Below are 23,318 nucleotides of genomic sequence, written 5' to 3' on the forward strand. Positions count from 1 at the left end.
TAAGCATTCTTTATACACAATTTAAAGCTTCCAGAAATACAAAACTTTGAGAGTTAAGGAACCCGTAACTTCCATCAGGCCTTCCGGCCCTCATCTCCATAATAATTGTCAGCATTTTGTTGCTAATGCCTCCTAGTGTTTCATACTTATACTAATGCTACTATTATTTTGCATGTATAATACTGATTATATTGCTTTTCAGTTTGCTTCTTTTTTAAACGATGTATTTTTTTACTATCTCTATGCCAGTATATATGAATCTATCTCACTTTTTTAGTATTATAGTCAGTTGTTTATGTGAACCATAGTTTATTTAATCAACTCCAATTACTGAGCATTTGGATTGTTTCTGTTGACTGAAAAAAAATGCACAATCCAAAAGTTGAGAGTAGCAGACATTCTGAGGACTTCAAGCCTGGGAGACAGCATCTCAGATAACTCTGAGAGACTGCTCCATAGAGGTGGGCGTGGGGGAAGCCAGGATATATAGGAGTTTTTGCAACCAAGGGCAGGTACAAGTTGGAACATCAAAAGATTATTGTTAATTAAAGAAAGCCAGACATCTCTGGTTACTAAAATTAGCACTTTTCTATGTATGGGAAGATGCAAAGTCTTGGCTCACTGAAATCATTCCTTAGATATTCACCTCAGCTATCTGGGGCCAGTATCCTGTGTTCTCTCATCCTGAGTCTCCTCAGGGTGCACCGTTGGGGGGTGGGTGGCTGCAGCAGTTGATTGCTAGGTTATGGGCATTCCTGGTTTCCATCCTGAGTTCCCTCAGGGCTCACTGTCTGGGCTTGTGGGCTTGATGGCTGCAACATCCTTTGTTTACCAACATGGCAGGCAGCATTCTTAGTTCACGTTTCTAATTTTTTGATATTATGATCATCCTTGTACATATATCTTTTTAAAATTATGGAACTCTTTATTTATTTTTATTTTTGGCTGCGTTGGGTCTTCGTTGCTGTGTGCGGGCTTTCCCTAGTTGCGGCGAGCGGGGGCTACTCTTCGTTGCGGTGTGCGGGCTTCTCATTGCGGTGACTTCTCTTACTGCAGGGCACGGTCTCTAGGCGCACGGGTTTCAGTAGTTGTGGTTCGTGGGCTCTAGAGCGCAGGCTCGGTAGTTGTGGCTCACGAGCTTAGTTGCTCCGCTGCATGTGGGATCTTCCCGGACCAGGGCTCGAACCCGTGTCCCCTGCATTGCCAGGCGGATTCTTAACCACTGTGCCACCAGGGAAGTACCGACTCTTCAATGTTTAAATTTTTGATAACTGCTAAATTAACTTTCTAAAAACTTTGTATCAGGTTGTACGAACTGTGTAAGATTATTTCATCACACTGTAGCCAGCACTGGATTTTAAGTTTTAATTTTAAATATATTTTCATTATTTTTTAATGAAAATGTGATCATACTATCTATGACCTATATACATTGTATTGTGATCTGCTTTTTACATAATAGATTATCATGGACATTTTTCTATGCTAACAAATACAGGTTTATGTCTTTTTCTTTTTTTTTCTCGGTACGCGGGCCTCTCACTTTTGTGGCCTCTCCCGTTGTGGAGCACAGGCTCCGGACACGCAGGCTCAGCGGCCATGGCTCACGGGCCCAGCCGCTCCGCGGCATGTGGGATCTTCCCGGACCGGGGCACGAACCCGTGTCCCCTGCATCGGCAGGCGGACTCTGAACCACTGCGCCACCAGGGAAGCCCTCATTCTTTTTTTTATGGCTGAGCGATATTCCATTGTGTATATATACACCACATGTTCTTTATCCATTCATCTGTTGATGGACATTTCGGTTGCTTCCATGTCTTGTTCACAGCCATTTCTTGATTCACTTTCTTATCTTCTAAGACATCAATATTTTCTGTTTTTCCTCCTATTTTTCTGGTCTCTCCTCATTTTGCTGGTTCTTCCTCCTTGAGCACTGCACTCTAGCCCAAGGGCACAACCAAACCAATCCCCAAATCCCATCTTTAGGGTTTTATCTCCTGGGGCCACTCCCAGTTCCAATTCTGTAGCAGTCTGGGTCCTATCAGGAGATAGAAATCACTCAGTAGATTAAACAGGAGATGTTTAATATAATAATAATTAACTATAATAAAAGAATAACTATATATATAAGGAAACTATATATGGTACCCTAGGGCTGAGGGAGAGTACCCAAGGAAGAATAAACTAAGGAGGGATTCAGGGCTTCCCTGGTGGCTAAGTGGTTGAGAGTCCGCCTGCCAGTGCAGGGGACACGGGTTCGTGCCCCGGTCCGCGAAGATCCCACATGCCGCGAAGCGGCTGGGCCCGTGAGCCATGGCCGCTGAGCCTGCGCATCCGGAGCCTGTGCTCCGCAACGGGAGAGGCCACAGCAGTGAGAGGCCCCAGTACCGCAAAAAAAAAAAAAAAAAAAAAAAAGAAGGGATTCAGATCTCAAGGGCAGGAGGTCTTTAGAGAGCATGGGCTACATAACATAGGGGTCTTGCAGAAGGATCAAATGCCTGGTATGGGACCCTGTGGATAACAGGCAGCTGTATGTAGGTCAGGCAGGAAACTTGGTTTCCCTGCCTAGTATGCTTTAGATAGGTTATGGCCAGGCCAAGGCTGCAAGGTCCCAGAGGGATCATTTTGCAGGCTTTACCAGATGTTCTCACACCCACAAGTCTGACCTTCACCCTGTCAATCCCCTTCCACTCCCTCTGTTATGTTGGAGATTGCAGGAAACCTCTTTCTCCTGCAATGTTCCTCCTGCAACTTCTACTGAGAAAAGTTAACATAGTGGGCACTTTAAAAGAGAAATGCTTAAAGGAATTCTGTTGTTTATCAGAAAGCATTTATTGAAGGGTTTGTTTGGAGCTGAGAGGCAGTAAGTTGATAACCCACACGTCACCTCAAAGTTCATAAGCTCCAGCCACACTGGTTGTTGTTTGAACAACTAGGCATAGTCCCACTTTACGTCCTTTGCATTAACTTTTCCTTCTTCTGGAACACTCTTCCCCTGGGTATCCCCTCCTTTAAATCTTTGCTCAAATGTCACTCTCTCACTATTTTAGTATTGTACCATTCCTCACTCCTGATTATTCCTGCACTATTTTTTCCTTTTTCAATATAGCTCATCCTTTTTTACTATATGGGGTAATTTACGTATGTATTATGTTTATTGTCTGTTTCTCCCTGACAGAATGCAAGCTCCAGGAAGACAAGGATCTTTGTTTATCAATATCTCCCAAGAGCCTAGAACTGAGCTTGGCACATAGTATTTGTGCCAAATATTTGTTGAGTGACTAAGTGAATTACTGAGACAAACATGAGATATAAAGGGGAAGATATAAAATCATCTAGTTAAAATATATACCCACATCTCTTGTTTTTCCCTACTAGATAAAATCCAAACTCGTTATCAAGATTCAATTAAAAAGTCATTCCTTCTATAATTTGGACACTGATTGCTGCTGCAAGATAGAGCAAGAAACAAGTTTTCCTCCTTTGACGGGTCAGCAGAAGAGGTATTTGATTCTGGTCTGGTTGATTGCTGCCTGCACGTTTTCGGTTAAGCTAACACCAGTGCACTTTAGAAGACTTTGGAAACAGCTGGAAGACAGCATTAAGCCAGCTATAGAGGCATTTACAGGATTCCATGACAAGCATGGAGCCCTTGGAGAACAAAAATAGACCCATAGAGCAGAGGTCTTCAGTCTGGAGCAGGCATACTCCTGCACATCCTGGAAGACAGCCCAAGTACACCTGCAGTTTTAAGGAAACGGTTTTCCACATTTCAACTTACATTTCCCTGAAACTGGTCTGCTTGACAACAAGTCTGACTACACAATAGTCCTCCTTCCATTTTACAAAAGAAAAACATCTCTTACATCACAGTTCAAAGAGAAGGACATAGGAAAATACTGGTTTCAAAGAAAACTTTTGAAAAGGTAATCAAGGCATTTTTGTCCATTGAGAGATAAATGGAAAACAAAATGTGGTACATACGTACAATGAAATTATTCAGCCTTAAAAAGGAAGGCTGACACCTGCTCCAACATAGATAAACCTTGAAGACTTTATATTAAGTGAATAAGCCCATCACAAAAGGACAAATACTGTATGACTCCACTTACATGAGGTACCCAGAGTGTCAAATTCAGAGACAGAAAATAGAAGGGCTCTTACCAGAAGCCGGAGAGAGCAGGGGGAATGGGGTGTTATGGCTTAGTGGGTAGAGTTTCTGTTTTTCAAGATGAAGAGTTCAGGGATGGATAGTGGAGATGGTTTCACACAGAACTGTACACTTAAAAATGGTTAGGATGGTTAAAAAGAAAACTATCAGGCACGTTAAACCTAGGGGCTTCCTGTCAAATACGTATTTCTGTAAACGATTTGGCTTTAGACAGCGATACTTGAAAGCCTGTATTAAGATACTCTTGAATCACAACGCCAAAGCAGTATGGATTATTTAAAATGCACGTGCCATTTTTTGATGGGCTTTTGAGAACCAGTGGCTAAAACTCACCAATAGGAACTTCACAGTTTAAGATTGTGCGTGCTTTTACAAAATCAAATAATATGAAATATTTATTCCAATTACAGTCAATCCACATCTCATTCCATCTAGTAAAAATTTTATTTTCTATTTCCCTTTAATTAAAAAAATGCTTTATTTAAACTGACACTGAAAAAGTTTCTCTGTCAACTTCAGTGTGCGAGAAGGTGTTATAGTTTCCCCCCAATTTTGTAGGCGCTACGCCGGCAAATGCGTCTGGCTTTCAAAGCTCGCGAATGTGTTGTGCGCTGCCCTGGGTTCGGTTTTGCGCGGTTCCCAAGCCGCCGGTACCGCTCCACGCGAAGGCGAGAAAGTGGGCGACTGCGGGAGCGCCGTGGGCCCGCCCCTCCGCGGCGGGGGCGTGGCTCCCCGTGGCCACCTGGCTCTGGGCTCTTCTTCCGCGAAGCGTTTGGTGAGTTCCCGCCAGATGTTGAAGTTTCACTTCCAATCGCCACTGCTGGCTCCTCCTCCCAAGGCCTTTTTCCGAAGCCGAGTCTTCTCCCTCTGGGGAGACGAGAGCGCCAGCAATGGCCCCGCGGCGCAGAAAGGCGACGGGAGCAGCTTCGGAGGCGGAAGCCGCCGCCCCCAGGGTCTCGGCGCCGCGGGTGAAGGGCGCCCCGACCGAGCCTAGAGAGTCCCCGGCCGTCCCTGAGGCCGCCCGGCCCAGCGCGCGGAGGTGCGGCCCCGCCAGGCCGTCGGGATCCCGGAGGGAGAAGAGCGGCCCGGAACCCCAGGAGAAGCGGCAGGTACGCGCGCGGCCGGTACGCGCGCGGGCTGCCCGCGCCGAGGACCGGGTGGAAGGTCCGCCTGCTCGGACCGAAGGGGTGATGCCTCCCGCGGCCCCGGGGCCGCCCCTTCCCAGGCGTGCATCTCGCCGCGAGGGCACCGCGCGCTCCGCTCGGGAGCGGAGACCTCAGCCCGGGCCCACGGAGGTTCCCGGCCCGCTGGTCCCAGTCTCCAGTCTCGGGCGCGGGAAGGAGGCGCCCGGCGCCTGGAAGCCCCGGGCGGTATTGGACAAGTTGAGGCTGAGCCGCCAGGAAATCTCTGAGGCGGCGGAGGTGGTGAACAGGCTCACGGACCACCTGCTGCGGAGACTGCAGAGCTGTGAGTCCGAGTTCAAAGGCGTCGCGCTGCTGCGCACCGGGAGCTACTACGAGCGCGTGAAGGTGAGCTGCGCCGCGCCTCCGCTGCAGTTCCCGCGGCTCATATCCACCTCCTACGCGCCCCTCACTTCCCTTCGGAAGTAACTCAGACTCGTGTTCTTTTGTGGTCTGTGACATAGCTGTTTTGTTTCGGCTTCCCATCTAGATTGCAAGCTCCATTGTCACAGAACGTTTTGCACAACTTTGAACCCTTATACGGCTGCTCATTTTATTGCTATGGACTCAGTGATATTTGTTTATCGCAGAAAGATGGTGTATGTATCGGTCTTTGGATCTTAAAACTCTTTTAGCACTGAAGACCACTCATATAATTCCATCTAAAGCTTCTTGAAAGCCAAGTGAGCAAAACTTGCATCAGACTAATCTGCCTGGAGCATGATTCTTACTACATAAATGTCGATCAGTTCTATTATGTGGAGGGTCCAAAGGGAAGAGAAAGTTATTTGTTAGAACTAGAGAACGAGAAGACGGAGAACAGTCTCCCATCAGAACCACTCTCCTTTTTATTTATTTATTTTTTAAAACTTTTTATTTCGTTTTGGAGTATAGTTGATTAACAATGTTGTGTTAGTTTCGGGAGTACAGAAAAGTGATTCAGTTATACATATACATGTATCTATTCTTTTTCAAATTCTTTTCCTGTTTAGGTTGTTACTTTATATTGAGCAGAGTTCCCTGTGCTATACAGTAGGTCCTTGTTGGTTATCCACTTTAAATATAGCAGTACCCCTCTCCTTTTGAAAATCAAGCTGATGGAAGGAAATTCAGTGAAATTTGTTTTATCTAAAACATGTATTGCTTTTAAAAAACTGGTTATAAAAGGTATATACGTGTTCATTGTAGAGTTGACCCACTGCCTGCCCTCAGTAGGTTCCCACAGCACAACAGTACCCCTGCTCCATACCTCTTTCCTCAGCCTCTCCCGTATTTGCCCCTGTTCCGTGTTGATGTCCCTGGAAATTTCAGAAAAGCATATAGAAGAACAGTATTATTCCTGTTTGTTTTATTCACCGTTATTTTGGTGTATTTTCTTCTGTTATGCATACACTTAAATTTCAAAGTTGGATTCCAAACTTTATAATTGGTAAAGGGATCGACAAAAGACACTTCTCATTAACTTTTACTTGGATTCATATTGACGCATTTCCATTCATGTATTTTATTGTAATATTATCAAATTCTAGGTGAAAATCTGGAAGTTTTCTTGTAGAAATTCCCCGTGGGATTTCCAGTTTATAATGTTCTTTTTGTCCATCCCCAGCAGCTCACCCCCGCCTCCCTCTAAGCCACCATCATCTTTCACCTGAATTTTGCCTTTCCAATCTCCTTATTTGCCTTCTTATAATATCTCCACAGAGGCCAGAGTAAATTTTTAAAAATACAAAGCTAAAACCTGGCTTCTCAATGAACATGATGGAATAAAATCTGAACTCCTTTCCAGGATCTACAGGTCCTCGCAGAATCTGAGCCCCGGCCTCCGCTTCAACTTCATTTCATGTCACTCTTCCCCTTGTCCACATGGACTGATTTTTGTTCCTTGAGCTAAAATTTAAAAGACTTGACAATTCCAAGTTTGGAGGAGATGTGGAGCAACTGAAACTCCCTTGCATTAATGCTGGGAGGATAAATTGTTACTACCTCTTGAAAACTGACATTTTTTTCTAAAGTTCAAGATTTGCCTGTCCTGTGGTCCAACAGCCCCACTCCTGGGCACATATACAATAGCAACGGGTGCTCATGGCCGCCCAAAGGCATATGTAAGAATGCTCAGAACAACTTTGTAACAGTTAAACTCAGAACTATCTGTAGTAGTTAAAAACTGGAAACAACCCAAATACTCAACAACAGAATAAGTAAATCTATTTTGGTATATTCCATTAATTCAGTGGAATACTACACAGAATGAAAAAGAACAAACTACCACTATAGACAGAACGATATAGATGAATCTCACAGTGTTAAATGAAAGAAGTCAGGTATAAAGGGTACCAACTATATGATTCAGTTCCTGTTCCCAAACAGGCAAACCTAACCTATGGTATTAGAAGTCGGAGTTCTGGCTCCTCTTGGTGGAGGGTTTCTGGGCAGGAGTGGGAATGCTGCTGGGGATGGGAAAAGGGCAATTCAGGGTGCCCTCAAGGCTCACTGTCCTTACTGGGATTCAGCCATTTTTCTTTTTTTTTGCGGTACGTCGGCCTCTCACTGCTGTGGCCCCTCCCGTTGCGGAGCACAGGCTCCGGACGCGCAGGCTCAGCGGCCATGGCTCACGGTCCCAGCCGCTCCGCGGCATGTGGGATCTTCCCCGACCGGGGCACGAACCCGCGTCCCCTGCATCGGCAGGCGGACTCTCAACCACTGCGCCACCAGGGAAGCCCTTGACCATTTTTCTTGAATAAATCCTCCTTGGATTGTTGCATGCCTTTGGTTAATTTACAAAGACCTGAAAAAGTTGAATTTGACCTTTTCTGCCCACGTTCTTGTTACTTTTATGGAAAAGTGGATTTTCAGAGGCTTTTACTTCATCCCACTGATGGCACTTCACGTGTTTGTTTCACCCCCATAGTATGTCCTAGTCAGCTTGGGCTGCCATAGTAAAATATCATCGACTGAGTGGCTTAAACAACAGACATTTATTTTCTCATGGTTCTGGAGGCTGGAAGTCCATGATCAGGGTGCCAGAACGGTTAGGTTCTGGTGAGGGCTGTCGTCCTGGTTTGCAGATAGCCGCCTTCTCCCTGGGTCCTCGCTGTGTTTCTCAGAGCATGTGTGCAGAGACACAGCAAGCGATCTCACTTCATCTAAGTCCACCAGTCCTATCAGCTAGGACCCTACCCTCATGATCTCATTTAACCTTCATTATTTCCTAAAAGCCCTGTCTCCAGGTACAGTTACGTTGGGGGTTAGGGCTTCAATATATGAATTTTGAGAGGACACGGTTCACTGCACAGCACGGTACATCTCAGTTTGGACTAGCCACGTTCACATGGTCAAAAGACATAGGGCAGGGCTTCCCCGGTGGCGCAGTAGTTAAGAATCCGCCTGCCAATGCAGGGGACACGGGTTCGAGCCCTGGTCTGGGAAGATCCCACATGCCACGGAGCAACTAAACCCACGCGCCACAACTACTGAGTCTGCGCTCTAGAGCCCGAGAGCCACAACTACTGAAGCCTGCGGGCCTAGAGCCCGTGCTCCACAACAAGAGAAGCCACCACAATGAGAAGCCCGCGTACCACAACGAAGAGTAGCTCCCGCTCGCTGCAACTAGAGAAAGCCCACGTGCAGCAACAAAGACCCAACGCAGCCAAAAATAAATAAATAAATAATTAAAAAAAAAAAAGACATAGGGCTACCAGATACTGTGTTGAATAGTACAGTCCAATAGCTGTACTTGAAGCATACTCCTAATGAGTAAAACACTTGTGCATTTTTAATATAGGAAAATAATCATTTATTATAATTGCTGTAATTATTATTGTGGTGATGAAGAAGATTCTTTGAAGTTCTTATTTATTTATTTATTTATTTATTTTTGGCCATGCTGCACGGCTCGTGGGATCTTAGCTCCCTGACCAGGGATGGAACCCATGCCCTTGGCAGTGAAAGCATGGAGTCCTAACCACTGGACCGCCAGGGAATTCCCTGAAGCTCTTAAAATGCTGTGGTTCAAAGACATTAATGTAGTTAGTGTATGACTTGGAGCTCATACTCATTTGGCTGACTGTTAGCTGTAAGGAGAGGGCCCTTGCTCAACTAGCCAGGAGGTAACTACACATATTTTTGAGACCAGTGACAGGGGGCTGGCTCAGTGTGTAGCTTGTAACTTAAAAGGTAGCACCTTAAATTTCTTTAATTTTATCAAGCTTTAATCTCAGGAAAAAACTGGTACAGATTTTTAAAGCTTGCATATTATTTTTAATTGTTTTTAAGAAAATGCGTATAGAACCTACAAACTGAAGCCAATACTCTTCACCTAGCTCCCCTAGTCTCACTCCCAGAGGGTATAAATATTAGAAATCTTGCTTTTCATGGTAGGATTTTAAGTGGAAATTTTAAGAAAAAAAATTATAGTTGGTTGGAAAATATTCACAAGCAAACACATTGGTGCTATTTTTACTGTTTCTTAGATTTCTGCTCCTAATGAATTTGACGTTATGTTCAAACTGGAGGTCCCCCGAATTCAGCTAGAAGAATATTACAACAGTGCTGCTCATTACTTTGTGAAGTTCAAAAGAAATCCCAAAGGAAATCCTCTGGGTCAGTTTTTAGAAGGGGAAATATTATCAGCTTCTAAGATGCTGTCCAAGTTTAGGAAAATCATTAAGGAAGAAATTAAAAATATTGAAGGTAAGATCTTTGACTTTTGATTCTTAAAGATCTAATCATATCTACTAATTGCCTCTCCTGATCTTTCTTGATCTCCCTGCAGCAGACTGTTGACTACTACCTCCTAGAAACAATCTTGATTTTAGTCTACTATATTTTCTTGGTATTCTTCCTAAATGTTGATTGACTCCATTTTGTTTGTTTTTTTGGTTTTTTTTTTTTTTTTGCAATGCATGCTTTGAAGGGAGTGAACTGGGAGAAGGGGTAGCAGTTGGGGACACGAACCCGTGTCCCCCGCATTGGCAGGCGGACTCTCAACCACTGCGCCACCAGGGAAGCCCTAACTCTGTACTCTTTGATGAACATCTTCCCACTTCTCCCACCTCCCCGCCCCTGGTAACCTCCATTCTACAGTCTGCTTCTCTGTGTTTGACTTTCTTAGCTTCTCCATATAAATGAGGTCATGCACTTTGCCTAGCACAACGACCTCCAGGTTCATCCATATTGTCACAAATGGCAGGATTTCCTTCCTTGTTAACGCTGAATAATATTCCATTGTCTGTATATGCCACAACCTCTTTACCCATTCGTTCATCAGAGGACACCTAGGTTGTCTCAAGCATCTTGGCTGTTGTGCATAATGCTGCAGTGAACAGTGCTTGCTCCCTGGGTCCTGGTGCTCACTGCCTCTCTGTATGACACGCCTCCACCCTCCGGGCTGGGCTGTTGCTGTTTTGTTTTTTTCAGTTTGGCCGTGCCACACAGCTTGCAGGTTCTTAGTTCCCCGACGAGGGCTTGAACCTGTGCCCTCGGCAGCAAAAGCGTGGAGTCCTAACCACTGGACCGCCAGGGAATTCCCGCTGAGGGCTTCTGAATCACCCCTCTCCTCCCTGCTGCTCATCTGGCCTCTTATGTAGGCTTCCCTCCAAACCCCCATACACAAATTTAAATGAAAATTTAATCACAGCACTCCCAAACCCCAAAGTCTTTGGGGGCTACTCGTTTTATATGCCAGACAGAATCTTGATAATATACCCCATAATGGGTATCATCAATAAATACTGGCTCAATGAGTAGAACACTGCCTTGTGGGGTCATTTTCTTCTTTAGAACTAATTTTCATCTTACACTTAGTACTTATGGATCTCCAGTTATAGCTATGTTATTTTCCCTGTGTTTTTAGAGAAAAGTGGAATGATAAGCCCTTTCTTCTTTATTAATATGTTTAAACAGATACAGATGTCATGGTGGAGAGGAAGAGAAGAGGGAGCCCTGCAGTAACACTTCTGGTTAGAAAACCTAAAGAAATATCTGTCGATATAATCCTGGCTTTGGAATCCAAAAGCAGCTGGCCTGCTAGCACCATGGAAGGCCTGCCCATCAGTAACTGGCTTGGAGCAAAAGTCAGGAACAGTTTAAGACGACAGCCATTTTACCTGGTACCCAAGCATGCAAAGGAAGGAAGTGGTTTTCAAGGTATCTTGACCATGAAGGTTAACTTAAAAGACGTCCATATAAAAGAGTCGTTAATGTTACATACTAGGGCAGTGAAAGATCAACTCGTGCTATTGGCATTTCAAGAGCCATTAGGCTAAACAGGCTACAAGATGGGAGTTTGGTGATAGATGGAATTGAAAAGGGCATAATTGTAATGGTAATGTCAAGTACTCAGCTTTAAAATGTCTACTAGCCCATGTTTGAATGTTGTTTTTGTTTGTTTGTTTTTAATAAAGAAAAGCAAGTACTGGCCTTGGAGTCAGACTGCCCTGGATCTGCATCCTGAGGCTTCTTCCCTTACTAGCTGTGTGATCTGGGGCTAGTTATTGAGCCCTGCTAAACCTGTTTGCTCATCTGTATATGTTTTTATTACACTAAAAAATATACAGATTCCTTCAAACTTGTAATCATCCATAGTTTACTTTATCTAACATAGGAGATTGAATGTCAACTAAGTACAAGTATCGTTACACACAAAATAAACCTAGAAGGTATGTCTTTGCATTGAAGTTCATTTTCAGAATGATACTTTATGAGCATGGCAGGGACTGTATACACATTTCATCATATTTCTCAATACCTCATGTCAAAGCATAGATGCAGTAAGTGCTAAAATAGAAAAAAAATCAATAAAACTACAATATTCCCAGATATCTAAACTATCTACCCAGCATTTTAAATTTATTTAAATATTTTAAAAAGTTATTCATCAATTTCAATTTTGACATTCCAATCAATGAACATGCAAAGCTTTATTTAAAAAAAAATAATTCATACACTGTTGATGGAAGTGTAATACGGTACAATCCCTTTGAGAAAAGGTCTGGCAGTTTCTTAAAAGGTTAAACATATATCTTCCCTAATCCAGCATTAAGTCCATAACACATTTATATAAGAATATATGTACTAGCCCAAATCTGGAAATAGCCCACAAGTCCATCAAAAGATAATGGATAAACAAACTGTAGTATATTCGTAAAATGGAATACTACTCAACAACAAAAAACAATGAACCACTGATAAGAGGATGGATGAATACTAAAAACATTAAGACAGGTGAAAGAAAACAGACACAAAGGGTCCATACTGTATGATCTCAATTATAGTAAGTTCTAGAACAAGCAGAATTTATCTATGGTTTTTTAAAAATTAGAGCAGAGGTTGCCTGAGGTGCTGGGGGTTGATTAGGAAGGGACAGGAGAGAACTTTCTGGGGTGATGATAACTTTTTGATGGGGGTTTAAAAAGATCCCACATGCTGCAACTAAAAATCCTGCTTGCCTCAAGGAAGATCCCGCACACGGCAACAAAGAACACATGTGTGGCAGCAAAGAACCCACGTGCCACAACTAAGACCCAACACAACCAAATAAATAAATGAAAGAAAACAAAAAACAAATGACACAGGTGTAGTCATTTGTCAAAACTCATCAAATGCTACATTTAAGGTGTGTGCATTTCACTGTTTGCAAATCTTACCTAAAAAATCACACACGCAAATAAATATTGAACTCCAGTTCATAATATTCATGCTGAAGTGTTTATGGGTAAAGTATTCTACTTAGTTCCACAACTTGTTTTATTTTTTAAATTTTTTAAACAAATATTTATTTATTTATTTGGCTGCGTCAGGTCTTCACAGAATCTTTGTTGTGGCATGCAGGATCTTTGGCTGTGGTGCGCAGGCTCCAGAGCACACGGGCTCAGTAGTTGTGGTGTGTGGGCTTAGTTGCCTGGCGGCATGTGGGATCTTAACTCCCCGACCAGGGATCGAACCCGCATCCGCTGCATTGGACGGTGGATTCTTAACCACTGGACCACCAGGGAAGTCCCCATCCACAACTTGTTTCAAAATAACAGTTTTCTTAAAAAAAAAGAATTTATGGATGGATAGATAAATATGTGATAAAGCAAGTATAGCAAAACATTAATTGTAGAATGTAGGTGGTAGGCATGTGAATGTTTACTATAAAATTCTTTCAACTTTTTCTGTATATTTTTGAAGGATTTCAAAATACTAAGTTTAAACCCACTTGAAAAAATTCCTCCAGGTGGTTAAGCTACCCAACTCAGTATGCTTAAATTCATTGTTTTCATTATTGTTTCTAATTTTAGGTATTGGAATTAAATTTTAATTTAGCTTTGTTTCATAAATTTATAAAGCATTCACATGGTTCCAAAGTCAAAGCTACAGAAAAAAGTATTCTTAGGGAAACATAGCTTCCCTTTATGTTTCCTCTACACTCTTCTCTCCTTCTCTGATTGGAAGCCCTATAATTGTTTTCAGTTCACCTTTCATTTTTAAAAAGTACAAGTAAATACATATATATATATGTATATATATTCATATGCAACACCCCCTCTTTAAAAAGTACTTTTCTATTTTCACTTCATAAGATATCTAGGTTATCACTCCATAGCTCTGTGTAGAGATAGCACTCGTTCCTTTTTTAAAAAAAATTCTATACGGTTTTTAAAGGTTACTTTCCATTTACAGTTACTACAAAATACTAGCTGTACTTCCCGTGTTGTACACTACACCCTTGTAGCCTATCTTATATCCAGTAGTTTGTATCTGCCCCTCCCCCCCCACTGATTACCACTCATTTGTTCTCTATCTGTGAGTCGTCTTCTTTTTTGTTATCTTCACTAGTTTGTTTTATTTTTTAGATTCTACATGTAAATTACGTCATACAGTATTTGTCTTTCTCTGTCTGACTTATTTCATTTAGCATAATGCCCTCCAAGTCCATCCATGTTGCTGCAAATGGCAAACTTTCGTTCTTTTTTATGGCTGAGTAGTATTGCACTGTATATATATACCGCGTCTTCTTTATCCATTCACCTGTTGATGGACACTTAGGTTGCTTCTGTATCTTGGCAATTGTGAATAATGCTGCTGTGAACATTGAGGTGCATGTATCTTTTCGAATTAGTGTTTTTGTTTTTTTTGAGCACCATTCCTTTTTATAGTCTGTTTTTACAGCTGGTCAAGGAATAGTAAATCCATATCTAATTTTGCTGGTATTGCCAAAATCACCTCCAGACAGAATTCACCAATTTGCATTCCCACAGAAGTGTATGAGAGTACCCATTTCACCCTCAGCTTTAACAACAGAACTCATTAAACCCTTTGGAATTTTTGCCAATAATCCAAAAAGAGAGAAATGATACCTCAACATAGTTGTTTAAAATAAACTTTTAATTTTAGAATAGTTTAAGATTTGCAGAAAAAGTACAAAGATGATATAGAGAGTTGCTGTATACCGCATACCTATTTCCCATTATTAGCATCTTACATTAATATGACACATTCGTCATAACTAATGAACCAATATTGGTATAGTCTTGTTAATTAAAGTCCATACTTTACTCAGATTTCCTTGATTTTTACCTAATGTCCTTTTTCTGTTCCAAGATCCCATCTAGGATACCACGTTGCATTTAGTTGTCACGTCTCCTTAGCCTCCTCTTGACTGTGACAGTTTCACAGTCTTGCCTTGTATTTGATGACCTTGACAGTTTTGAGGAGTACCAGTCAGATATTCTGTGGAACGTCCCTCGTTTGGCATGTGTCTCATGCTTTTCTTGTGGGTTAGACTGGAGTTCTGAGTTTGGTGGAGGAGGACCGCAGAGTTGAAATGCCATTCTCTTCATATTACATCAAGGGTACATCATGAGTATGACTTAGCACTGCTGGTGTGGACCTCGATCACCTGGCTGAGGGACTGTTTGCCAGGTTTCTCCACTGTTAATATCCTCTCTTTCCCCCTTTTCATACTGTGTTATTTGGAAGGAAGTCACCGTGCACAGCTCACACTTAAGCTCACCTCTTTATTTTTTTTTTAATTATTTATTTTTATTCGTTTGTGCCGGGTCTTAGTTGTGGCTCACGTGCTCCTTAGTTGCGGCATGCGAACTCTTAGTTGTGGCATGCATGTGGGATCTAGTTCCCTGAACAGGGATCAAACCCAGGCCCCCTGCATTGGGAGTGTGGAGTCTTAACCACTGTATCACCAGGGAAGTCCCTAAGCTCACCTCTTCAAGAGCAGGGTATTTACACAAATTATTTGATATTCCGCATTGGAGATTTATGTCTCTTCTCTCCCATTTTTTTTCGGTACACGGGCCTCTCACTGTTGTGGCCTCTCCCGTTGCGGAGCACAGGCTCCAGACGCGCAGGCTCAGCGGCCATGGCTCACGGGCCCAGCCGCTCCGCGGCATGTGGGATCCTCCCGGACCGGGGCACGAACCCGTGTCCCCTGCATCGGCAGGCGGACTCTCAACCACTGCGCCACCAGGGAAGCCCTCTTCTCTCCCATTTATTTATTTACTAAAATCGTATCAGTATGGACTCATGGATATTTGTCTCGTATTTTGGGCTATAATTCAATACTGCTTTCATTTTGTTGCTTAAATTGTTCCAGCTTTGGCCTTGAGGAGCTCTTTCATTTGGCTCCTGTGTCCTTTTGACAAACGTCCCATAATTGTGGGGTTTGTTTTGTTTTCAGCACTAACTCACTTTCTGGTACTACAAGATGCTCCAGGCTCATCTTGTGTATTTCTTGCTTCAGTCCTAGAATCAGCCATTTCTCCAAGGAACCCTGTATCCTTTTATTGGAGAGTGTACTAGAGCCATGACCTGGGTGCTATGTGTGCTCTGCTGGAGTAGCAGAGGAAATACATGTATGATTACTAACCGCAGCATATGCACAGCTCTGTAGGTATTTCCGTGTGTCACCACCTGTATCTGTTTTAAGTGGTACATGAATTCACACTGATGTCTCGAACTGTAATCCGTTATCACGTGGATCATTCTACCTTCTCTCCTTGCTCTCTGTAACCTCTCATCCCAACAGCGAGAAACCTGGCTCCCACCATCTGCCACCCACCTACTCCATTGTTCCTTGTTCAGTTCCAATCCACATGTATGGATGGTTCGGAATTGTAAATCTATTCCCCTGTGTGCACAGTGCATGTGTACAGTTCCTTTTGCCTTCAGTCTTACAGACCCCATTTCCAAAGTAACTTAGGTCAACACCTTTTGCCCCCATGCCGTTCAGGGAGTTTGTGTCACACATTCGTAATACAGTTTGAGTCCCTTTTCGCAGTCTACATTACTTCTTGAGATCCCTTGACCTTCTAAGTGACTTTTTAACAGTTTGTGTATGTTAAGGTTCACTCTCTGTGCCATGAAGTTCTGTTGGTTTTGACAAATGCATTGCATCGTGTATCTACCGTTACATGATACCAATAGTTTCACTTCCCTAAAAAGTCCCTGTGCTTCACTTATTCAACCCTCTGCATCCCAAACCTCTGGCAACCGCTGACCTGTTTACCATCTCTATAGTTTGCCTTTTTCAGAATGGCATAAATGGATGTTGTACATGGATTTATACAGCAGCTATGAGCACACCTATCTCTGTGCCACCTTCCCCATATATTTATTGTCTGTATATTGTGTAGGCTTTAGTATACTCTTTATTCTGTCCCCCCAAAATTTGTCTGTCCTTGAGCTATACCATATTGTCATATATAATATGACTTTATAAGTCTTGATATCTGCTCTCCCACTTTGTCCTTCTTAAAGAGTGATTTAGATATTCTTGACCCTTTTATTTTCATAAAAATGCTGGCATCATCTTGTCAAGGTCTACAGAAACATTGTTTTTGGAGTTTTGATTGTGAGTGCGTTGACTCTATAGATGAATTTGGGGAGACTTGATATATTTACAATAATGAGTCTTCTAATTCATGTGCAGGTGCACATCTCCATTTATTTAGATTTCCTCTAATACTTTCCAGTGAAGTTTTTTGTGGGTTTTGTGGTGTTTTTTTTTGCGGTACGCGGGCCTCTCACTGTTGTGCCCTCTCCCGTTGTGGAGCACAGGCTCCGGACGCGCAGGCGCAGCGGCCATGGCTCACGGGCCCAGCCGCTCCGCGGCATGGGGGATCTTCCTGGACCGGGGCACGAACTCGTGTCCCCTGCATCGGCAGGCGGACTCTCAACCACTGCACCACCAGGGAAGCCCATCAGTGAAGTTTTTGAATTTTCTCCACAGAAAGTTTATATGTCTTTTGTTAGATTTACTCATAGGCAATTGTAACTTTTTATTATGAAAAATTTTAAACCAATAGAAAAGTAGACTGAAGAATATATTGAACTCATGCATACCTGTCACCCAGCTTCTTTTGTATTTTCTACAGATACAGTTATATCATCTATCAGTAATAATAGCTTTTATTTTTCCTTCTCTTAACTGTGCTTGCTAGGTTAGCCAATGCATGTTGAACAGAAATAGGGATAGCACACAGCCTGCCTTCCTGATTTCAAAGAAAAAACTTCTACATTTTACATTAGATTATCATGTTGCTGTGTTTTTTTTTAATAATCTACCTGTTATTAGATCAAGTTTCCATCCACATTTAACTTACTGAGAGGTGTTTTCTTTTAATGATGAATGAATGTTAAATTTTATTAGCTGTACTTTCTGCTTCTGTTGAGTTGATCATTATGTTTTTCCCCTGTTCTGTTAATGTGACAGATTATATTGATTGATTTTAAAATTATAAACCAATTTCTGATTAAAACAAGATAGTGATAGGATGGTCAGAGCTTAAAAGAGCTATCCATGGTTAAAACTTGGGGAGAAGGGGGAGATCATTCTAACATAAACTCGCAAAAAATAGAAAAAAAGGAAATGTTCCCTGGTTCATTTTACGTGAATACCCAAACTTGCAAGGATGGTATAAAAGGATAAACAAAAAACTTCAATCAATCAATTCAAATTATTATTGAAACAAAACGTCAACACTGTATTTAGCAATATATGAAAGGTAATATGTCTTACCATGGCTAAATGTATTAAGCCCTGAGTTCTCCCCCCAATTTTTTTTCTATCTTGGCACATTGTTTGCTTGTTCAAATCACTTGTTTTAATATGTAATCACATTATTTATCTGTTCACTTCTTTTGGTCTATCTCCCTCTAGAAATTTTTCAGGATGATATTTTAATGAAGGAAATCGTTTAAATATTGTGTTGTTTATATTGTTTGTTTTTGGTAAAGTGCTTTTCTATTTTTCTTTTGGAAATTAAGAAGAAACATGGCGTCTGTCCTTCTCTCACATTGAAAAGGAAATTTTGAAAAATCACGGACAATCTAAAACATGCTGTGAAACTGATGGAGTGAAATGTTGCAGGTAACCTCCTTATTTTGTGAAATGACAGATTATCAATAGAATGCTTAGTTCTTTGTTGACTCCATAGTTTAAACCTGAAGATGATCATTGCTGGGTTGAGTCCTGGGGGCAGTGCATGGCTGGATTGACCTGGAGTATTAGAGTGTAAGAATGAAACCAAGGATGCCAGGTCCAAGGGACTAAGGAAGAGTGTTGTTAGAAGGCAATGGTGGGACTTCCCTGGTGGTCCAGTGGTTAAGACGCTAAGCTCCCAACACAGGGGGCCCGGGTTTGATCCCTGGTCAAGGAACTAGATCCCGCATGCCACAACTAAGAGCCTGCATGCCACAACTAAAGGATCCCGCACGCGGCAATGAAGATCCCGCGTGCGTGCCACAACTAAGACCCAGCACAGCCAAACAAATAAATAATTAAAATTAAAAAAAAAAAAAAGAAGGCAGTGCTGGGGAGCATAGTCCTGAGCCTGGATTATATGGATGTAGATGTATGAAAGTAGGACAGAGCGAAGGGTGTGAACACGAGTCATGACCAGCTGTGACAATTGGATTTGTCTTAGTGTTCTGGTTGCTTCAAGGTAATGAATATTAATGTTGCATAATGGGAGGAGACCAAAGGACCACTCTTATTGGATGCTGGTGCTTGCTTTGAGGTGGTTTGGCTGTGTTGAAGGCCAGGGACTGACCAGGTAAATTTGAAACAACACTGAGAGATGGGTACTTATTTTTCTTGGTAGCATAGGCACCATAAAGAACTGAGCTTGAAAAGGAATCATTCATTTGAGTTCCTAAAGTTGTCTGGAATAAGGATCACAAAAGTTAAAAGGTTAAAACAAGAATGCCCAATGTGCAGGCACAGGAAGTTCTTTAAGGCTTCATATGCAGGCTTTGAAGCAAGCATTAAGAAAAATATATTGTTGATTAGGCTTAGTAATTTTATAAACGTTAAATTTTGTCAACTGCTAAATAACTGGATGATTAATGTAAACCAAAATAAGACAAAATCATTTTATAAAAATTAAAACAAGATTTTTCTAGGTACTAAATAACTGGATAATATAAATATCTGCCGGTTTCATGTAGTTGAATTAATCCTGATAGAATAAAACATTTAAGCCAGGAACGGGAAGAGGAAAGGAAAAAATAGGTTCTTGAAACTTTAAAGCATGTATTTGAAAAAATAATTAAGTTTTAGAATGACTCTGTAATTATATTATTTATATATATTGGGTTGGCCAAAAGGTTCGTTCAGTTTTTTCCGTAAGATGGCTCTAGTAGCACTTAGTTGTCTTTAACATCATTTGAAACAATTTTGTTAGATTGTATTGACAGCTGTCATATCAATGTGCATTTAAAAAAAAGCTTATCAAAGTCGATGAATTTTTGTGTATCCATTTTAATATTGAAGATGGAAGGAAAAAAGCAACATTTTTGGCATATCATGCTTTATTATTTCAAGAAAGGTAAAAACGCAACTGTGAAATGCAAAAAGAGATTTGTGCAGTGTGTGGAGAAGGTGCTATGACTGATCGAACATGTCAGTAGTGGTTTGCGAAGTTTCATGCTGGAGATTTCTCGCTGGACAATGCTCCACAGTTGGGTAGACTAGTTGAAGTTGATAGTGATCAAATCGAGACATTAATTGAGAACAATGAACGTTATACCACGCAGGAGATAGCCGACATGCTCCAAATATCCAAATCAAACATTGAAAATCATTTGCACCAGCTTGGTTATGTTCACTGCTTTGGTGTTTAACTTATGGGTTCCACGTAAGTTAAGTGAAAAAACCTTCTTGACCATATTTCCGCATGCGATTCTCTATTGAAATGTAACGAAAACGTTCCGTTTTTAAAACAAATTTGTGACGGGTGATGAAAAGTGGATACTGTACAATAATGTGGAACGGAGGAGATCGTGGGGCAAGCAAAGTGAACCACCACCAACCACACCAAAGGCTGGTCTTCATCCAAAGAAGGTGATGTTGTGTATATGGTGGGATTGGAACAGAGTCCCCTATTATGAGCTCCTTCTGGAAAACCAAACAATTCCAACAGTACAGCTCCCAATTACACCAACTGAAAGCAGCACTGACGAAAAGCGTCCAGAATTAGTCAACAGAAAATGCATAATCTTCCATCAGGATAATGCAAGACCTCATATTTCTTTTCTTTTTTTTTTTTTTTTTGCGGTACGCGGGCCTCTCACTGTTGTGGCCTCTCCCGCTGCGGAGCACAGGCTCCAGACGCGCAGGCTCAGCGGCCATGGCCCACGGGCCCAGCCGCTCCACGGCACGTAGGATCCTCCCGGACCGGGGCACGAACCCGTGTCCCCTGCATCGGCAGGCGGACTCTCAACCACTGCGCCACCAGGGAAGCCCAAGACCTCATATTTCTTTGAGGCGAAAACTGTTACAGCTTGGCTGGGAAGTTCTGATTCATCTGCCGTATTCAGCAGACATTGCACCTGCGGATTTCCATTTATTTCGGTCTTTACAAAATTCTCTTAATGGAAAAAAATTTCGATTCCCTGGAAGACTGACAGTTCTGGGACCTGGAACAGTTCTTTGCTCAAAAAGATAAAAAGTTTTGGGAAGATGGAATTACGAAGTTGCCTGAAAAATGGCAGAAGGTAGTGGAGCAAAACAGTGAATACGTTGTTCAATAAAGTTCTTGGTGAAAACGAAAAATGTGTCTTTTATTTTTACTTAAAAACCAAAGGAACTTTTTGGCCAACGCAATATCTTTATTGTTTTTTGTATCTATATGTATTATAATATCTGTATTGTTTACTATATCTCTATGTTTTTCCTGTAAGATACCTAAAGTTCTTTGTGGAATGAAACAGGTTGTAAAGAAGTAAAAATAAATGGTTTTCTTTTTTATTCAACAGGAAAGAGTGTTTAAAACTAATGAAATATCTTTTAGAACAACTGAAAAAAAAGTTTGGAAACCGAAAGGAACTGGATAAGTTCTGTTCTTATCATGTGAAAACTGCCTTCTTTCACGTCTGTACCCAGGACCCAGATGACAGTCAGTGGCACTCCAAGGATTTGGAGCTCTGCTTTGATAACTGTGTGACATACTTTCTTCAGTGCCTCAAGACAGAACAACTTGAGCATTATTTCATTCCTGAAGTCAATCTCTTCTCTCGAGACCATATTGACAAGCTAAGTAAAGAATTTCTGTCAAAGCAAATTGAATATGAAAGAAACAATGGATTTCCAGTTTTTGGTGAATTTTGAAATTATATTTTTAAAAAGAATCAAGAATTAGAGTGACTTTATAATCATTGAAATGCATCACAGCAATGATTGACTAAAATGATTATTCAGCTCTCTGTTTCTCTTCATAAACTCTAATCAATATAAAAGGATGGATTATCCTAGGAAACAGATTATTCAAGGAATAAGAAGCAAAGGAGTATTTAAAATATAAAAGCTTTACCAGAGTGGCATGAAACGAAGGACAAAATACATATCACCTCAATTAAATTCATCAAGCACTGACTGAACACCACCTCTCACCTAGCACAGATGTGTGGAAGGAGGCAAGGTCATTGCCTCCACGAACTGGTAGGTTTTGTTTAACATACAAATATGTTTGGAAGCCATGTCCTGTCCTATGTGTTAGGATAGGTAAGAAGGAAATGAAAAAATAGGTTCTGTGTGTCCTGGGAAATTCTTAATCTTTCATAGAAAAATATAGGATACTTTTCTACACATGGCTAAATATAAAACATAACTTACTTTCTTTTAAGTAATACTTTTATATGTATTTCTGAAAAGGCAATACACACATGGTACAAAACTCAAAGAAAAGGGTATGGGATAAAATGCCATCCTCTCTCCTCTGCACTTAGGCAGCATTCAACTTGAGGCAGTTGCTGTCTGTTAACTTTTTCCTATTCAGATATTTTGCACATTTTCTTACTGGTTTTTTTTTTATTGTTTTCTCATTGTCATTTTGTTGTCATTCTCATATCATGAATAACTTCTGTGTAGACTGTCTACACCAATTTTTGTGTCTTCTAGTGAGAAAGGTTTTAAAAATTAAAATATTGAATGTATCAGTCTTCTTTATGCTTGTGCCTTTTTTGTTATCTTCAACAAGCTAATGTGTTTGAACGTACTAAAAGTTGGACATTTGGAGGAGAGTTTTGGGGACAGTGTATGATAAATAAATAGAAACAGGCAAACAAAAATCCAAGCTACTTTTAACTCCAGGAAAAAATGAATGTGTGCAAGAAAACTAATCATAGTCTAATTTGAGAATATTACTCAACTGTAAGTATTTGTGAATTCAAAGTAATATTATAACTATTGACTATTAACCTTATCAGGATTATGAATAGTTACATGGAGAGGATAGGGCCTGAGTGCTTGTGAGTGACGGTGGTAGAGGGGGTTGGACTATATTCGTTTCCTACTGCTGTATAACAACTCACCACAAACTTCGTGGCTTAAAACAGTACACATTTATTATCTCACAGTTTCTGTGGATCAGGATTCTGGGCATGGTTCTGCACAGGGTCTCACAGGGCTTCAGTCAAGGTGTCAGTTGGGGCTGCAGTCTTATCTGAGGCTTGACTGGAGAAAGATCCAC

At 41.4% G+C, this 23,318-nt stretch overlaps 1 protein-coding gene across 5 annotated transcripts in view; it reads left to right on the forward strand.

The window, feature by feature from the left end:
* CGAS (cyclic GMP-AMP synthase) overlaps positions 1 to 23,318 on the forward strand; it is a 31,071-nt gene that overhangs the window by 870 nt on the left and 6,883 nt on the right. For 2 of the 5 annotated variants that reach the window (XM_049695433.1, XM_049695435.1), the window contains exons 2-6: positions 3,379 to 5,700; positions 9,822 to 10,041; positions 11,254 to 11,496; positions 18,616 to 18,718; positions 21,607 to 22,787. In XM_049695433.1, coding sequence (XP_049551390.1) covers positions 5,062 to 5,700; positions 9,822 to 10,041; positions 11,254 to 11,496; positions 18,616 to 18,718; positions 21,607 to 21,958 — 1,557 coding nt within the window. In that variant the 5' untranslated portion in view covers positions 3,379 to 5,061 and the 3' untranslated portion in view covers positions 21,959 to 22,787. Of the gene's footprint in view, positions 1 to 2,413; positions 5,701 to 9,821; positions 10,042 to 11,253; positions 11,497 to 18,615; positions 18,719 to 21,606; positions 22,788 to 23,318 lie in introns of those variants that run through there. The other 3 variants (XM_049695434.1, XM_033428626.2, XM_033428627.2) reach the window with 3 other exon arrangements.

Source organism: Orcinus orca, chromosome 12 (assembly GCF_937001465.1).
Source record: "Orcinus orca chromosome 12, mOrcOrc1.1, whole genome shotgun sequence".
Classification (NCBI taxonomy): domain Eukaryota; kingdom Metazoa; phylum Chordata; class Mammalia; order Artiodactyla; family Delphinidae; genus Orcinus; species Orcinus orca.